At 37.4% G+C, this 19346-nt stretch overlaps 1 protein-coding gene across 1 annotated transcript in view; it reads left to right on the forward strand.

Moving 5' to 3' along the window:
- The window catches only part of Rttn (rotatin), a 104114-nt gene that overhangs the window by 23099 nt on the left and 61669 nt on the right, over nt 1-19346 (forward strand). Inside the window, exons 13-26 of the mRNA XM_090352970.1 lie at nt 668-780; nt 2227-2353; nt 3757-3882; nt 4351-4467; nt 5491-5630; nt 7118-7289; nt 10406-10505; nt 12080-12168; nt 12697-12814; nt 13214-13310; nt 13848-13916; nt 14666-14854; nt 15349-15588; nt 18445-18589. Coding sequence (XP_090209096.1) covers nt 668-780; nt 2227-2353; nt 3757-3882; nt 4351-4467; nt 5491-5630; nt 7118-7289; nt 10406-10505; nt 12080-12168; nt 12697-12814; nt 13214-13310; nt 13848-13916; nt 14666-14854; nt 15349-15588; nt 18445-18589 — 1842 coding nt within the window. The remainder of the gene's footprint in view (nt 1-667; nt 781-2226; nt 2354-3756; nt 3883-4350; nt 4468-5490; nt 5631-7117; nt 7290-10405; nt 10506-12079; nt 12169-12696; nt 12815-13213; nt 13311-13847; nt 13917-14665; nt 14855-15348; nt 15589-18444; nt 18590-19346) is intronic.

Consider the following 19346-nt stretch of genomic DNA (forward strand, 5'->3'; position numbering starts at 1 on the left):
TTTTAAAATGAGGTAGTGAACTATGGCTTGAAGGATAGTGGATATCTTTAGTTACATTGGTACTGCAGTGATTATGTGTTCATCTTTATTTTTTAAAACATACTATTAGGACACTGTCCTAGTAAAAGGGTTCATGGGTCTTATAAATGATGGTGAGATTATTAAAGAACTAGGAAAAAGTTTTTGCTTTTTTTTTGACTTATCCAGTGGTATCTCTGAACTTAACATATAGCACTTTCTTTTATTTTCTTAATATGGTGTCTTTCTCCTTTTTTACATTTTGGTGCCACTGACTTTTTTCTTCCACGGTATGCTTTTAAATTGTGTCATTAATTGAAATTATTCCTGTGGCATTGTGCATAGTTTGATCACATGTGTTCTGAAGCCTCTGGGTTCCTCAGACGTGTTCAGATGTCAAAGAAGTAGATGATAAAGTAGACCAGTCCTGCTTCGAGAAGGGAGGCAGCGCCACCAACACAGAACCATGAAACTATTTTGACAGAAGGCTTAAATCATACAGAGTCTCAGTGGACATTTTGCTAGGGATTGACTTATTCAGAAAATGTTTTTTAACAAATGTGAAGGTCTCTTATACCTGCTTAGTTAGTTGCTGAGATTTTTATTATATTTGAACTTGACATTTACTATCTTTCCTTCCTATTTTTAGGGAGAGAAGAACCTCTTAGAATTAGTGGAGCTGGCAGACCAAGCCCTGCGTGGCTTTTCCTACCATCAGCACTTCCCACTAATAAAGGAAATCATCTCCATTTGTTCAAAGATGTAATGCTTTCCTCCCTCTTCCTTCCTCTTTGTCTGTCTGTCTGTCTGTCTGTCTGTCTTTCTTTCTGTCTGTCTATTTTATTTTATTTTTTATTAACGAGGTAATGTATAGAGGGGTTACAGTTACATTTGCCAGATAGTGGTGCATTACTTCTCACACAGTGATAGCCCTTCTAATGTTTTTTGTCGCCATTACTCTCCCCCACCCCTCCTAATCATCTTGTTTTCTCCCCTTCCCTTTCCTATTTCAATTAAACATAAATGTATATACAATATACCAGGTAACAAAGTCAGATACAGTAACAATATGAGATTAACCAAAGAGCAACAAAGGAGAAGAGAAATAACATAGTACATTAAGAACACAATCACTCAAGATAGAGCTCTTGTTTCCATATCCTAGAAACCCTTATGTACCTAGGTTTTACGCTATTGTAATTCTCTGCTACGATCCTGCTGTGTACTAATTATTACAAATGAGGGAAACCACATTGTGCAATTTTACTGCCTCAAACTTGCTGTGTGGCCCAGGACAGCCTTGCACTAGTAGTTTAGGATACTCAGAGTACAAGCATGCACTACCATGTCCTGCACATTTTTTTTCTTCTTAGGATTGTATTGTTCTAGGAGAGTGCATGTAAACTTAGAAATAAGAGAAGTCTGACCTATCATCTTTACTGTAATGTTTTAGTTTAATTTTTTCTCTTATCTGTTTGCCCTTAAGGTATATGTGTACAGCTGAATTAAGATAGTGAACTGTTTTATTCAGAGAAAAATGTAAAAGTGCCATAACTATAATCATGAGTAATTCTTATATTTTTATGCTTTTGTTTTTGGTATCCACCCTGATCAACTATTCAAGACTATTTGATGTAAGAAAATTTTAAGTAATAGTTTACACTTAGGGTTCCATACCATTTTTCTGAAATGGATTTTTGGGAAAGAACTATGCATTTGTTAATTTATTTTGAGGATATTAGAATAGATTCTCATTTAGAAATTACTATCTATATACATTGCTTTTCAATGGATAAGTTACATAATGGGATAAGTATTAAATATGAATTTTTGAAGGTACTTTTTTCTCTCCCTCTCCTTTTTCCTCCCCCCCTCCCCTTCATATCCTCCTCTCCCCTCCCCATTTCCCCTTCCCATCTTTTCCTCTCTCCCCCTCTTCCTCCTCTCCTCCCTTCTCTCCAACCTCTCCTCCGCTCCCTCCCTTCTTTTCTGTCTGTCTGTCTGTCTGTCTGTCTATCTATCTATCTCTTCTCTTTAAGAGAACATTTTTTGCCTTGAAACAAGTAAATTTTCAGGTAAATGATGGCTAGTCTGATTAGTTAAGCCCTCAGGCAGAGGAGTCAGCACTGAAGAAATCTCTTCTGATATTTGGTGTAGGTCTTGCCTACTCCCTGTTTTAGATACCTGGTCTGGTTTACTTTTCACCAGCTCCAAGTCCACCAAGGCCAGTCCCCTCCTCGAAGGAGAGAGTCAGAAGGTGCTGCTCCGCTTGTTGTCTCACCCATTGCCCCAGGTGAAAGTGGAAGCATACCGCTGCTGCCTGGAGGTTGTGAAGGTAGGACCTTGTATGGAGGACTAACACTGGATTTGCTTCTTAGACTTTCAGAGTTAAATCACTTGAAATAAAGGCAGATGGCAATGATTAGTCAATTCTAACAAATTTGTACTACTGCATTTCTTTAACTTAGTGAGACTATCAATTCAACTGCTTTGTTGGGTGTAACACTATTATAAATACACTCTGGGTATGACATGTATTTGTTGTAATTTTTCTACTTCTGATCTTTTACATCAATAAAATTCTATGGTTCTAAAGGCTTCTGTCCTATCTTTTCCCTCTTTCTTTCAGCACAGCCTGTCCCTTTGTTCTGTTCATGTGTATCTTTCCCATCCACATCTGTGTTTTTATGACACATGCTTATCTTTATAAAAAATGCATGCTTTTGTTGATTTTGTGTGTTTAAAAATAGTTCCATGCTATACTTAACGTTTTCATCAGTTGTTCCTTTCATTTAATTTGAGAGCTACTGAGTTTAGGAGGCTTTTAACCGAGCACTTAGGTCTACTATCATTTCTGGATAACTTTCAGTCATTATTATTTTGAAAACTTTTTTTTTCCCATCCTTGGTTTTTTTCCCCCCCTGGTGTAACTGCTACCACATCTGTGTTAGGCATTATTTTTCCATTTGTATTTTTTAGGCCTCTCTTATATTTTCCATGCCTTTTTAAGTTTTATTTGTGTAAAAATTCCACACTAGTAGTATTTTAGTATACTGAATTGTCATATCCTCAGCTGTGTCTAATTTGATTTTTAAATGTCTTAAGTATATATTACGTGAACTTTATCATTGTAGTTTCAGTATGGTTTAATGGAATAAGTACATAGAACATTGTTGTCTCACTATCATTGTTAACCATTTTTAGAGCTTTTTATTTTCCCAAGGTGAAACTCTGTACATGTTAAGTAGTAACTACTCATCTTCCACCCTTCTCTTTCTCTTGTAAATCACCATTCTAATTTGTCTCTTTGAATTTGGCTACTCTAGATAACATATATCGAATCACAAAAATATTTGACCTTTAATGAGAGGTGGCTCACTCTTGTAATCCTAGTTACTCACGAGGCTAAGATCTGAGGATCAAGGTTCAAAGCCAGCCCGGGCACTAAAGACTATGAAACTCTCATCTCCAGTTAACTGCTAGAAAACCGGGAGTGGCACTGTGGCTCCTGTTCCTGGGGTAGGGCCACAGTCTTGAGCTGAAGAACTCAGGAACAGTGCCCAGGCCCAGAGGTAGGGCGGTAGCCTTGAGCTGAAGAGCTCAGGGACAGTGCCCTGGCTCAGAGTTCAAGCCCCATGACAAACCCTCCCCCCGTTCCCACCCCCCCAAAAAAAAGAACAAGAAAAAAGTTTTGAAAAATACATGTTACTAAGTTTTTTTTAAATTGTTATTTTACAGGAATGTTTAGGTATCCATAATGTCAATAAACCCGTGTCTTCGCTTTGTAGTGGAATTCATTTTCTACTTCATCCCAAAGTTCTGTATGAAATCTCTACATTTGGTATTCAAGAACCCAAAAATGAGGTATGATGTGTTAAAAAATGAGTATAAAGTACTAGTCATCCAAATCAAGAAAATATTCTAATAAGACAGGGTAGCACAACGGAGAGGGAAAGGAAAGTATACGTTGATATATGGTTTTAGTTGTGCCGTTATTTATGTAAACAAGTTAAACAGATGGAGAATCAAAATACAGGACATACTTACCTTAAATAGTCAGGACAGACAGTTTATTTGTGGTTTTCATGCAGATGTAAAGAACTGTAAGATAGTGATAGTAAACAGGTTATTTCAAATTTTTGTTTGTAAAAGGCTGAAAAGAAGAAATCACTGAGATAGAGAGCTGGATGAGAACAGAATATAACAGAATATGAGGTGGCCCTGTGGAAATGGGGGCATCTAAGAAGGAGAGTTCATTATGGCAGACTGTAGCCCCTTGTAGGTGCGGAAGGTCTTTTGTCATGGGCTCACTGTGTCTGTGTTGTTGAGCAGGTGAATGCAGCTGCCAAGGCCATTCTCTTGTATCTGCTTCAGGGTCGATTGATGATGGCAGCACCGACCTGGAACAAGTTCATCGAATCTCTCTGTCCTGTCATTCCTGTACTGCAGGTGTGCTGGGCTCTTTACCTTTTATGATACCATTTATCACTGGCTGAATGTGAGCTATTTGAAGGCATGCAAACCACAGAGCTGTCATATGGATAAGTGAACAGGAAGGGAGTGCCTGTCTGCTTTTGGCAGAAGGTTAAACAAGGATAGATATTTGTATGTGCTTTGTGTGGCTGGGTGGGAGGTGTAGGTACTTTCCCTATAGAAATGATTTGAGGCAAAGCTAACAGTAATTTTAAAGCAGACATTATGTAACTCACTTGCTTCTTGAATTCTATTGGTGTATATTATAACTTGGGGTGATATCTTGAAGGACTTGAGATTTCCTCTCCAGAATGGAGCAGTGGAGGTAGGTAAGGTATGCTGTTGTGAATGAGCATAGTCTTCATTTAGGATGGCCTAAGCCTTGGTCCTTGAAGCACACTGTCCTGTTCACACAGTGCTTATAGGCGCCATCTTTATTCTGTGGGCAGTGGCCAAAGATCTGTGAAGTGCCTTTTGCAGGGATGGGCCACCACCAGAATCTAGGGAAACAAAAGAATCAGCATGTCTCAGGAAACTGACATGCTTTCCTGAAGTGTTCTGGTATTTTTCAAACAGGCTTATTCTTTTCTTTTTTCTTCGTTAGTATAGTTCTATAAATGTTCCTGCATATTTATTTATTTATTTGTTTGTTTATTTTTTTTTGCCAGTCCTGGGCTTGAGGTCAGGGCCCGAGCACTGTCCTTGGACTTTCTCAAGGCTAGAGCTCTACCACTTGAGCCTCCCCACCACTTCCGGCTTTTTTCTGTGTATGGGGTACTGAGAAATAGAAGCTGGGTCTTCATGCATGCTAGGCAAGCTCTCTACCACTAGGCTAAACTTCCAGTCCTGTGCAGGTTATTTTTAAACATGACTTTTATTCAATCGAATCAAAAGAACATTACAATTGGAGGACAGTCTAATACATGACTACTGTCAACTTTGAAAGTTAAAATACATGTAAAGCTGAATGACAGTCTTTCCCTTAAATACACTTATTAGGGCTATGCCGACCCAGATGATCCCTTGGGTAGCTGCATTCTGCTTCTAAGCAACGCAGGTTCTGAGGCGGGCGAGGGGATCCTCCCCTATACCACCAGGCTAAAGTCTGTGCTGCGACTTCTGTTGGTGAAAAAGCAATCGTGAGTACAACACAGTGATTTAAATATAAAAGGCTCAGTAGAGGCATTCTAAGCACGTGTAGTTTTGCAACAAAGTAGAACCAAAAAGTTTAGAGGAAGGTAATTTCCTTCCTGGAGAGAGGAGACCAGTCTGGGAAATAAAGCAACTGAAAGGTATCTCAGATGCTGCCATGTAGCTGTTCACTGATGTTATAGCTAGTAGTTGTATGCTAGACAAGTCTTGTCAAGTACTGCACTATGATCCTGTTGGAGAACCGTGGAGATATGGAAATTGCAAAATTATATTGTATTCCTATACTTTTTAGAAGTTGTTAGCTCCCTGGAGTGATCTTTTCTAGGCATCTGTTCTGAAAATTGTTTTGCATGAAAACTATATTAATTAATTGCCTCAAAGCAGAGTTATGCAGGTATTATCTTCTCATTTAGTTCATTCTGTTAAACCATGTTAGTGCAGGTATCATTTTAACAGAGAGTGCAAGCAGAATTTATTTTCTTTCCTGCCGCCAATGAAACATGCATCTTCTGGTGGTTGTCTTTAGCTATCAGCAGCTGGTTTCTTCCTTGAGAAGGGAAGGAAGTTTAGAGCCAGGATAAGCTATGATGAAGTGTCCATTGAAAATGCTAGCAAGAACAGACAGACACTGTTTGAGAACAGATACTTCCTTAGTGATTTTATTTTTCTGCTTTGTTATTTAGTGTCGTACTTTTCTTATACTTTCTTTGGAAATATCTTACCTACCAGTTTAGCTGTTTTTAATTACAGTCTATTTATTATAGGTAAGTTATTTTGATGGGAAGTTTTATAAATTAGAGGAGTTTTTTTTTGATTCCTAATATAATTTTCTTCCATGGTGGTGATATATGTTAGATATTAGTATAATTACTAACTTTAATTTAAATTAGTATAATGAATCAACTCTGTAGGGCTTATTATTTGGACTCTAGTCAGAAGTCCTTGATACTTTCTATGGTTAATGCATATCACTAAATTTTAAGGCCAGGGTTAATAGATTTATATGCAGTTTGATGTTGATTATGCTGTTTGGTCTCAGCGAGACTATCTTATTTGTAATTACACGTTCTCTTTATTTGTGTTGCTTATTTTGTAAAATATTAAGTAATTTAAGTTATATGTAAAAATTAAAAGGAAAATATTAGATTCCACTAATTTACAAAAAATTTTCATCAAAATAATTTAGAGTAAATTAAAGTCAGTTAAACTGGTAGGTGAGATATTTCCAAAGAAAGTTTAAGGAGAGCATGACACTAAATAACAAAGCAGAAAAACAAAATCATCAAGTTGATAGAAGTCACAGATGGAGAGCCTGAACCGCCACAAATCTACTTTCTCTAATAGGCTCTCACTGGGGAAATCCAAGCTGCTTACAAGTAACAGCATATGTACTGTTGATATAGTTCTTTGTGACATAGGCCTTTATAGTCGCTGAGCATAATATGAAATGTTGACCTAAATATTTGTGTTGTAGGGTTCGTTCAGTAGCTTTGAAGCTGGTAGCACTTCATCTTACCAGTGAAGAAGGGGCTGATACAAAGCGCCCCTTAATAGACGCCAGAGTTCTCTCCAGAGTTATTAACTTATTTATTGTGAAAAAACCTATTGAACTCAAATTAGATGACAGAAGAGAACAGGTTATTAAGGTGAGTAAAACTTTTGAACTTTTTTCTCTGTTGTTATTTGACTCATTTGTGTATCGCATGTTTTATGGTACAGTTTTTAGATTGTATATGCTTGAGGGAAGAAGAGAAATGTGGGGATTCAAGGCTAGTTTAAAATTATGTTCTAGAGTCATCAGGCTTCTGGATACATTTGTTTGTTGAGTAGATATTTCCTTACTGTCTTTTGTTTGCCTTTTATATGTCCTTTTTCATTTAGTAATGTAAATTACTTTGGGTAGTGTCTTAAATATAGCATAAGGCAAACAGGGAAAAAAAAAACAGAAGAAAAACTTTAAAGACTTTCAAGATATTGCTGACTTACGGGCTGGGAGCATGGCCTAGTGGTACAGTGCTTACCTAACATGCATGAAGACCCGGGTTTGATTCCTTGGTACCACATACATAGAAAAAGCCTGAAGTGGTGCTGTGGCTCAAGTGGCAGAGTGCTAGCCTTCAGAAAAGCCCAAGGACAGTGCTTAGGCCCTGGGTTCAAGCCCCACGACTGGCCAAAAAAAAAAAAAAAAAGCTATCTCTAACATAAAATTATGAGGATTCTTCTTATATTGGAACTGCCTGTAATAGCAAAAAATGTTATGACAAACTGTCATCTTCTACATTATGCAAGAAAAAAAATAAAGCCAGGTGTGGTAGCACATGCCTGTAATCCCTGCACTCAAGAGGCGGAAGCTAGAAGATCTCAAGTGTGAGGTCAGCAAAGGCTACAGTTTGAATTTGAAGTCACCCTGGGCTGTAGCAAGACCTCTCAGAAGAAAGAAACGAACAAACGAAAAGGCAAACAGGAAAAAAAGTTGGGTACATGAACAGAGTAAAGTTTTACATTGGTTTAAGAGATTATTTTTTTGTTAATTTTATTTATACTTATGTAAAATTTTTACTTACTTTCTTCTGTGGATCATGCAAAATTTCTCGTGGTTAGTGGAACCTGACATAACAAACTTCCACAAAACTGTTAGTTTCCTGAAGCGCCTTACCACTTGATGGGGCACTGGCATGAATCTATGTGTAGATGGTAAAATCAATTGATACAGGATCACTTACCAGCAACAGTGGTGAGAGTCACTCTCAGTGACTCAGACACACGTGGATGCATGATCTCCAGCAGGGTGTTGGCATATACTGCAGTGGTCACCATTTTGTTCATATGTTCAGACACAGCACACTGGAACTCACTGCTCAACAAGCGGATAAGTCTAGGGACCGGAGGGAAAGCATTCTTGTTTTCATAGCCGTCCATAACAGAGCACACTAAAGTGCAGATAACAGTGTATTGTTATTAACAGAAGGATTTTATGCTTCCAGAGAGATACAGTGACCCAGCAGAGTTGTTTTATTTAATTTCCTATTAACAGGTATACTAAATTTAAGCAAGAATTGTTTTTTTTTGGAGGTATTTCCTCTCCAAATTGATGGTATGAAGTCACTGGAGAATTATGTGTTTTGTTTAATGTTTAAATATATAAAAAATTTCTGAGATAGTGGATAGTTTTTGGTTTCCAAATAGTAAGCAAATATGCCTACCCGAAAACACTTTCATTCCTACCTCTCTAAATATTAAGAAGAGAGGAGAAGAAATAATACCTCCCAGCTTTTGAATAGACCTTGTAGTTAAGTATTTTCTCTACTAATACATACACAAATTCAGAAGGTATTTACTATGTACACATGGCAAAATGTATGTGTGCCACTATCAGTCCCTTTCACATGGCAACACTAGGTTCTTCAACATATTCTGACAGTAGGATTTCTCAGTCTTCTTTATATCATGAGTTTGTTCTGTTTATACAGCAGACGGAGTCATCTGTTTAGTCCACAGATGTCCGTCTTCTTACCTTCTTTAAGAACCACGTGTGCCTCCATAGGATTGACAGGGTGGAGTTTCTCAGCCCAGGGCTGAGATCCTTCCCAGCCTGAACTTCAGCATTGTGGCAGTCATGGTAGTGGAGTTCAGGAAGGTCATGGTGGACTAAAATCCGCTATCTTCCCAGCTGACACTTCTTCCAATACCTACCAGTGTGTCTTTCTTTTTTGACTTCTGACCCACCTTCTTTACCTGCAGAAGTGGAGCACCTATATCCATTTTTGATCAGAACCAACTTACTGTATGGTATCAAAGTTATACCAGTTCTGGAAGTAAGCCATCAGTTACCCTCACTGACTCCTGTAGACATACAGCTTCTCATTTTACTTTAAATAAGGACTTTTTGTTTTGTTTTGTGGAAATGAGGTCTTGTTATGTAGTCTCAGCTGGCCATGAACTGGAGGTCTTCCTGCCTCTGTATCCTGAGGACTGTGGTTACTTGCTAATACCGCTACACCCAACTTCTAATAGTGGTTTTCCTTGGGTGAACACTTTTGCTGTTTGGAACTCCAGGTTTAGGGTTATATAGCAGTCACAAGGGGACTGGACAGGCTTACTTTGCCACATACAAGATGGGCTGTAGATTCACTGGGTACTAAGGCCACTACTAGGCCCCCTTTTATCCTATGTGTGTAACTTGGAGAAAGAGGGAAAGGAATTTTTGGAACTTTCCTGAGCACATAGACTAGAAAATCATTGTGAGTGAGAAAAACAAGGCATTAAGTCTTTATTATCATTTTGCTATCTTGAACTTTGTTCTACTATGAAGGAAACTAGTATCGGTCCTGTCACTTCATTGTTTTTGTCTGCTCCGGGGTCCCTTAAGGAAAAGGGCTGTGGGATTTCCAGATGAGGGCTTCCTGAAACAAGGATGTCTTTGAGTCGTAGGTCTGAGTGGCTCTTCTCAGCTTGGTATAGCCTGTAGAGATGTTAGAGAATCTGCATGTTTTCTGTGAAGTCATAAGGCGGCTAACAGATGCAGGGTTATGAATCAGTTTCTAACAGAAATACTTGAGAAGAGAGGCTTACTACACATGATGGATGGCCTTTTGTTTTAAGTTCTGAGTTCCCTTATCTAGTGCATCAATTTTGCAAAGCCTAGCCATTATCCTTCTATCAATTATATTAATCTACATGTATATATTAGCTACTTAAGTATAATTGGTTTTATTGAGGATTTGGAAGCAGGTAAAATGTGCTTATTTATTTTCGTTTGTAGTTGGAGACTGTTGAAAAGGTATATGAAATCTTCACCTCGGACGATGTTGATCTTGTCTTGAGACGGTCAGCTGCAGAACAGCTAGCAGTGATCATGCAAGGTAATGTCTGTGAGATTGCTGTGTGTTGTAGGGTTAGGGGTTGGCTGACTGGTTTATTGACTAGAGTCCAGCTTTTTTCTCTTCCATTAGCCTTAAAGTTAAAGATGGTTTGTCTTTGGAATTGGCAAACAAAACCAAACTCAAGCTTATGTAGGAGAAGCTACATTTAGCTAGGCAAATCTAGCATTTTGTACCTTGTTCTTTACAGAAATAGTTTGTTGGTCAAGTAGTTTATTATTATTTGATCTATAGAAAATCATTTGATAGAATTATCTTCTAAAGTGTTTATAGAATTCTGACAGTATCATTTATGTTACTCAGTTAACTTGATGTGATTGTTTTTTTTTTTTTGCCAGTGCGGGGGGCTTGAACTCAGAGCCTGGGCACTGTCCTTGGGCATTCTCAAGGCTAGTGCTCTACCACTTGAGACACAGCACCACTTCCAGCTTTTTCTGTGTATGTGGTACCAAGGAATCAAAAGCAGTGCTTTGTGCATGCCAGGCAGGCACTCTACCACTAAACCATGCTCCTGGCACCTAAGGATTTACCTTTTCAACAATAGCAAAATGCATTGCTTGCTGTATTTGTTCTTTCTCTGTTTCACAGGCTCTCATTCTTTTAGTTAATAATTTATTTTGCTGTTTTTGATGTATATATGTTAATGTTTTTGAGAAGAGACAACTTTGTGTCTACATAATAAAATAATAATATGACTGTCATTCCTTATCCTGATAGCATATTTGTGTTTTTTTTTAAACCTTAATTTTTTGGATTGACACATAATCCAATTAAATTGGCTAAAGACTTGACTAGACATGTCTGAAAAGAGGACATATAGATAGTCACCAATATGTGGGGAAATACCCTACAACACTAACCCTAATGGAAATGCAAATCAAAATTACAATGAAGTATCATCTCATTCTACCTAGAATGACTGTTATCAAAAAGAAAAAAAAATACCAGAGCCTGGCACCAGTGGCTCATGTCTGTAATCCTAGCTACTCAAGAGGCTGGAAATTAAGACTCTCAGTTTGATGCCAGCTTGTCCTGGAAAGTCCTCAAGACTCTTATAAACCATCAAAAAAGCTGGAAATAGAGCTGTGGCTTAAGTGGGGTTTTTTTGTCCATTGAGCAAAAAAAGGCTCAGAGGCAGTGTATAGGTCCTGTGTTCAAGCACAGAAACACGCAACACAGAAAGAGAAGAAAAAACAAAAGAAGTGAAGATTCTTAGCTTAAAAAAGGCTATGCAACTTTCTTTTAAGGAATAATCTGTCAATATTGCTAACATTTCAAACAATGACATTATTTTAGCATGTACGAATTTTATTAATAGAGAGTAAGAAATTTAAAGAAGTAGTTCTTAAAGGTAGTTACATCGACGGCTACCAATCACAATATCAGTATGTGTTTTATGTTCATATCAGTACTCATAGTTTTACTTTTGACACATTGCAACCTAAGGTAATTTTTTAATAGTTTAAAATTTGTACAGATACTTGTCCTATGTATTTCAAAATGGATTTTTAAAACTGCAAAAAATGTCATTTAACTTTTAATGTTTTTGTCTACAGATATTAAAATGCATGCTGTGGTGAAAAAGTTATGTTTAATTGACAAGATAATCGAGTATTTGAATAAATGTGTGAGTCAAGATGGTAAGGTAAGACTAATGTCTAGACATTAGACATTTGTAATCATTATGAGTTGGTTTTTTTTTTTTTTTTGGTGGGTCTTGGGGCTTGAACTCGGCCTGGGCGCTGACCTTGAGCTCTTCAGCTCAAGGCTACCACCTTACCCTTGAGCCAAGCCCCACTTTCCATTTTCTGGAAGTTAATTGGAGAGAAGAGTCCCAGGTACTTTTGTGCCCGGGCTGGCTTTGAACCTTGATCCTCAGATCTCAGCCTCCTGAGTAGCTAGGATTATAGGGGAGAGCCACCACCCCCAGCACTAATTTCTTTTTTTTTAATTTCTAAAAGGAGGTTTCTATAAAGGAAAACTAGTCTTAAAATTTCCATAAGGCATAACTTAGTACAAGTACACATTAAGCTATCTTTAATTAAAATTCTTTTCTAATGTTTGATTTTAGATTAATGTAATTTTGATGACAAAGCCATAAGACCTTATAAGATAATACAGTGTTCTATTTTGTGCTATCTAAAATTGTATTAAAATTGTGTTTTGTTTCCAGGCTGTAGAGTGTTTGATAAAGCCATGCGTCGTGCTCCTGAGGAAAGTTCTATGTGCCGATTCTGTCATGCGCCTATCGCTGTCACAGCAGTCTTCCATCTTGAGCCTCTTACTCAGAGGTGAATAAAATAAATGCTTTTATTGGCATCTGTCTATGGTTTAACTATAGATAACATTTACTTCCTGTTTAATTTGTATAACAGTGAAGTTTCTTTTTGACTATGCTGCCCAACAATTTAGAGCTGACTGAATAAAAGCCTTGTAATGGAAAGCAAGTAATGCTTTTGTGGGAATTTCCCTCAAACTGTTGCATTCTCTGGAATCTTTCTAGAAATGCACCTTTTCAAGCTCTGTCTTTCATATACCAAATGGAATGTGTGCTGTCTACCTCCGCATTTCTTGGTGGATTTGCTGAATTAACTTTGTATTTCTTTCCTTTTAAGTCATTTTAAAATTGAACTTCATTCTTTCCAGAAGTAAAAATATTTTATGAAGTTATGCTCTTTTTTTATCCTTAGTTTCCTTGATATTTCATGAAGACTGTACCATTGTAACTGAAGTTGGAGCATTGCTTTGTCTTCTATTATTTGATGAGGTCTCAAGCATGGACATGTGGTAAGATAGAAAGAGTTATACACTTTTCATGCTTATTTATTTAAGGTCTCTGATGCAGCCTGAGAGGAGTGTGTAGAAGATTTGACCTAGTAAGTCCATCTATGCTACACGTGTACTATCACTTTGGGTTTAGGCGATATGAAAAGTCTGTTGGCTCAAAAGTCATTCTGAAATTTTATTTGTGAGCACTACTACGTATAAAGTTTAAGAATTACTGCAGAGATTTTTGTATATAAGATTTTAATGTATACTTTTATCTTGGTAGTTTTTGTTGTAATGCTTTATTCTTTTTTTTAAAAAAAAAACAAGATGTTTAGGGTGGTAATATTTGATTAGCATTGATTTTGAGAAACAACCATCTAATACAACCATCATTGAATGGGAATCATTTGTTATATGGCATGTGAAAAGAAAGTACTCAATACAGGTGGTAGAAAACATGTAACTGTAGAGACTACAGACCCAATTTAATGCAAGAAATAAAGGTTGTATTAGACAAAATATTGATTTACTTAGTTGTTTGTTTTTATGAAATAGGTCTGTTAATCCTTCCAGTGAACCTTCTTCACCGTCAGTCTTCAGTTTGCCTGTTTCAGTTCTTAGGAGGTAAGGAATTTATGTGTCTGATCTTTTTCTTTTTTCGTTATTGCTGATCCTGAAGCTTGAACTCTAGGCTTGGGCTCTGTCCCTGAGCTTCTTTTACTCAAGGCTAATGCTCTACCACTTGAGCCACAACACCACTTCCAGCTTTTTCCTGAATAATTTATTGGAGATAAAAGTCTCATGGACTTTCCTGCCTGCGCTGGCATCAAACTATAATCCTCAGATCTCAGCCTCCTGAGTAGCTAGGATGTAGGTGTGATACACTAGCACCTGGATTATCTCAGATTTTCTTAAAGAATAACATAGTATTAGCCGGGCACATTGGCTCACACCTGTAATCTTAGCTACTCCCGGAGGCAGAAATCTGAGGGTGGCGATTCTAAGCCAGCACTAAAGAACATGAGACTTTTTTTCATATATTTTTTTTATTGTAATTAATAGAAGGGTTACATTATATTCACCAGATAGAAGGTGCATTACTTCACAAAGTGGGGTGCTGTGGCTCAAGGGGTAGGGCGGTAGCTTTGAGCTTAGGATCTCAGGGACAACACCCAGGCCCAGGGATAGGGAAGTAGCCTTGAACTGAAGAGCTCAGGGACAGTGCCTAGTACTAGAGTTCAAGTCTCATAGTCCTAAAACCTTATCAAGCATGCAGTATTAGAATTAGCTTCTTTAGTTCAACTTGGAGGAATCCGTTATCTAAAGTAGTAGTGAACGAGTTCTTCACTGCTGACATTGTGCATTTTCTCTAGGTATCACCTGCCAGTGCATGTGATCAGCCATCATGTTGTGAGTCCTTACTCAATAGTTTTGCCATTAACTGCTGATTGCTTGGCTTTGAAGCCAGTGTCTGATATGCTGAGAATGGCTTGGAACTTGTCCTGGTACCATGGGAGCGATAATCTACTGAAACAAATAAACTCCGACGCTAAAATCCAAAAGTGAGCTGATAAACATAGAAAGTATTTACAGTTAATTTCAGTTTGCTCTTTCTTTTTGTCAAGTAATTTTTGCTGGTGTTAAATGAGGTTTTAACTGAAGATCCTAATTTTTACTTGGTTTTGAATATTTCTGATGTCTGTATGAAAAAAAGCAATTATACCAGGACATTGAAATATAAAAAAATTGTATGCTATACAGTTTTAAACATTATATAAAATTTGTTTTGTTAATTGATATAAATCATTTTGAAAAGTCCTCTGGACTACTGTAAAGTGTATGTGAGAATGTTTTCACTTTTTAATGTCTTAATTCCATTCATCCTAACCTACAGTGTTGGCATATATACTAGTACCAGCTTTCTTCTGTGTATACATCAATCTTTAACTAAGAGAAGATGAAGCTAGAACAGGATTTGGGGGATAGAGTTTATAATAGAAACATATGAGCTTTCATTTAAATATGTGCATGTTGCTCTTTGTTCCTCTTTGCCTAGCTTTGTAGATACTCTGCTGCTATCTGCAGAGGATATTCTCACTCTGAAGATCACACACACGGCTAGTGGGCTGCAGGACTGCCTTCAGTCCATTGTTCAGGCCGCAGCCCACAGGGATGTGAGGGCCGCTATCACAAGGATGGGTTTTTATCTTCTGAATGACAAACTGTCTTTAAAGAGTGCCGCTGGCCCATGTGGAGTTACCTTGAAGTCCTTGGCTTGGCACACAGTGCTAAACAGGTCAGTGGAAGCTTAAGGCTGCATTTCAGAGTCTTGGATTGAATTGGATTTGGGTTCCTTGCCAAACCTTTGAAGATAAGAGTGTGAGTTCTTGTGGTTACTGTCATGAGAGCAATACTTTTTATAGTAAGAAAAGCTCCAGGATTTAAAAATCTTTACTAACTAATAATAATAGGAAAACAAAGCTAATTTAGTCTATATTTTTGAAAAAATTATCTTTATTATACTGGCTTAGATTTTTCTTACAAAAGTAAATAATTGGGATAAGGCATGGATGAAGGACACTCAGTGCTTATTCCTGTCTATATTATATATGAGTTGAGACATGAGTGGATTGATAAATAAGTCTGACACACCTGCCATAGGCTGTTTTGTTTTGCTTTTGTTTTGTTCTCAAGTAAATGATCTCATTTTTCTTGTTACTCTGAACCTCAGGAAGTTGATTGCTGTGTGGAGGTCCTTTAATAGTTATTGGAAAGACTCTAGTTGTAAATTTAGCACAATTTAACTGGTAGCAGATGGTCATGTTTGAAACAAGACTGATAAGCAACCACCCTGGGCAGTTTTTCATTTCAGTCTTCTGGTGACTAGTGCAAAACATTTAACTTTCCCGTTGAGCATAGACGGTACAATTTTTAAAGGTCATGTTCCATGAGTTTCTAAAACATGAACTCCTTCTTTTGGCTTCCCTCTGACAGTAGGGTATATAGGTAGGCCTTTCCAGTGCTCTGAGCCAGCCGGAAGCTGATGGTTAAGTTCTCAGGATTTTTTGGAAAGTGCGCCTCTTCCTATCTCACATTGCATTATGAGTAGAACATGACCTTGTAGGAATATTTAGGCCGTGCAAACTGGCAAACCCATTATGCTCTCCCATCATGGCTGCCAGTGACTAAAGCATGAGTGTAACTAGTGTAAACTTTACAGGATTCATGAATATGATCTCTTTCTGTTTGCCAAAATGAAATTTGATTTAAAAAAACTCAAAAATATGTTTTTATTTGCTTTTTTTTTCTTCTTTTTTTTTTTTTTTTTTTTTTTTGCCAGTCCTGGGCTTGAGCTCAGGGCCTGAGCACTGTCCTTGGACTTTCTCAAGGCTAGAGCTCTACCACTTGAGCCTCAGCACCACTTCCGGCTTTTTTCTATGTATGTGGTACCGAGGAATCGAACCCGGGTCTTCATGCATGCTAGGCAAGCACTTTAACCACTAGGCCAAACTCCCGGCCCTTGCTTTTTTTTTCTTTACCAGACCTGGGGCATGAAATCAGAGCCTGGGTACTATATCTGAGCTTCTCGATACTGTTTTGTCTAGAATGTGATGGTCTGAACTATTTATATATAATATAAAGTCTTAAGCTTAAGTCTTAAGCTAAAATGATCTCAATTCTTTTTCGTTATTCCTATTACCTTTAAATAGCTACACAAAAATATGGTTTACCATGCCCATCAGTGAACAATGCTTCCTTACCACTGTCACCCTTTCCATGTGATCTCAGTATTCTATACAGCCATAATTGACAGGAAATTTTCTCTCCAAACACTTTTTTCCCTTTACAGTGTTGATTCATTTTATCTAGCCTGGCCAAAGAATTGGTTTCTTCAAATGTGTAAAAGCAAAACTAAAGTTTCCCAGTGTCCTATCTATGCATATATTTCTGGAAGTAAAAATATCTCTTATTTATGTCCCTTAGTAAAATATTTTACAGTAGGCAATAGTGCCTGTTTTACAGCAAATCAAGCGTGAACCAAATAAAAGAGAAAAAGTGCAGCAATTTCAGGATAGCAGTATCCATGCTGGCTTTGATTCCAAACTCCTTACTGGTACCAAAACCTGTAGCTGTTCAAGTTTTTATATAAAATGGCACAGTATTCACATACAATCAATGCATATCCTTCCACATTAAATTACAGCTACATTACTCAGAATGTACAATGTGATGTAAATTCCATGTAAATAAAGCTTGATCACTGTCACCCCTTTTATCATTCTCTCCATCCCTCTTAACCCCACTCTTTCTTGAATTTTCTTAATTTGTGGAATATGTATTGAACTTTATAACTGCTTTCTCCTTTCCTTTCTTCATTTACCTCCTCTCTTTGATCCCGCCCCCTCACTTTCTAATACTTAATTCCTGATATTTATTTTGTTGGACTTTTTGTGAGTTAGCCTCTTTAAAGCCTTTTTGTGAGTTTTCTCTTGAATTTATAGTATTTCAGTTTGTACAATTGGGTACACTTGCATCCTGCTCCAAAGTGTATATTTGTACGGTTATCAATGAATTCTAGCTTCTATGTGTAAGAAAAAATATACATCCTTTATCTCTCTGAGGCAAACTTACTTAAAATGAATTTTTTTCCAGGTCTTTCCATTTCTTTGCAAGCAATGCAATATTCTTTCCAATGAATGAGTAAAATTATATTGTGTAGCTATGCCATGGTTTTTGAATCCATTCATCCATTGAGGAACATCTGGATGAAGCCATACCTTAGCTGTGGAGAATAATGGTGCAATGAATATGGCTGTGCTGGCAGCATGTTTGAGGTTTCCTCCTTATATTGTTATACCCTGTTTTTCCTATCTAGTCAGTCTGGTTGGAGAACATAGCCTGGACAGTTAGTGGCGATGCCTGACTTTTTGGCATTCCTTCAACACTTTCTTAATTTGGTGTTCTTTTTGTCTGTTATTTGTCACTTTTGAAGGCAGGCACCCCGTTCTTCCTGTTTGCATATTCATTGTATCTGGGATAATATCTCATAAACCGGTGCCTTGAGGAGATGTGTTGGGTGCACGTATCTGGTGAACAGTGATGACATACAGTTTAAAGAACTAGAAACCACAATTCATTCTTATTTCTGTAGGTTTCTACAAGTGCTTCCTGCTTGCACAGAAGATGAGAAACTGCTAATCGATATTATACATTTTCTAAATAAGTTAATAAAAGTACAACAAAAAAATCCTTCAGTAGAACTTTTAAATTGGATTCTAGAATTACTCCTTAAACCTGTAAGTATTGTTAAAGAATTTAGATACTTTGGTTTGAGGGCAATTCATTTGTAGTAATGAGTTCTATTATGAGAAGGGTATTTTATATAGCCTGTTCTTGGTGGTGCAGTCCTTATCATGAGTGAATGGCTTGCAGCAACCTGACCTTCCCGATAGGATTGGGAGTATATGTTAAAGTGCAATCCTATAGAGAAAATGTCACATTCAGTCTTGGTGTCTTTACGAGGAAACCTGCCTGAATGAGCTTTCTGCTGCAGCTGTTGTCTCAGCTGGAGGCCTGTCAGCTCCCCGGGGAGCCTCATGGGATCTGGGGGTGAGAAGACTGATAGCAGAGGAAGCATAATGGCAAGATTAGAAAGCATGGACAGAACTGTGCTCAGGCTTTGGTAAAAAGTTCCTGGAGTATTTGCCCTGCAAGTCCCCTTTGGTCTCATTTTACTTATATTTTAGTTTGTTTTAATTTTGAATTAGCAAACATTAGAAAGACAGATAATTCACTGATAATTCTGTACATATATATTATATTTGAACATGTTCACCCATTATGTTCTCATTCTTCCCTTTTTCAAACAAGAGTAGGTTTCACTATGCTGTCATTAGCTATGGTGTGCATGTATGTGTGTGTGTGTGTGTGTGTGTGTGTAAAATAGCCTTTAATCCATTTTATTACCCAGTATTTCTTTTTTCCCTTCCTCCACTGATTCTTCATCTGATAGTCTAGCTTTACATTCATGTTCCTTTATTATTATTTTTCATA

Source organism: Megascapheus bottae, chromosome 19 (genome assembly GCF_031878675.1).
Source record: "Megascapheus bottae isolate mThoBot1 chromosome 19, mThoBot2.hap1, whole genome shotgun sequence".
Lineage (NCBI taxonomy): Eukaryota > Metazoa > Chordata > Mammalia > Rodentia > Geomyidae > Megascapheus > Megascapheus bottae.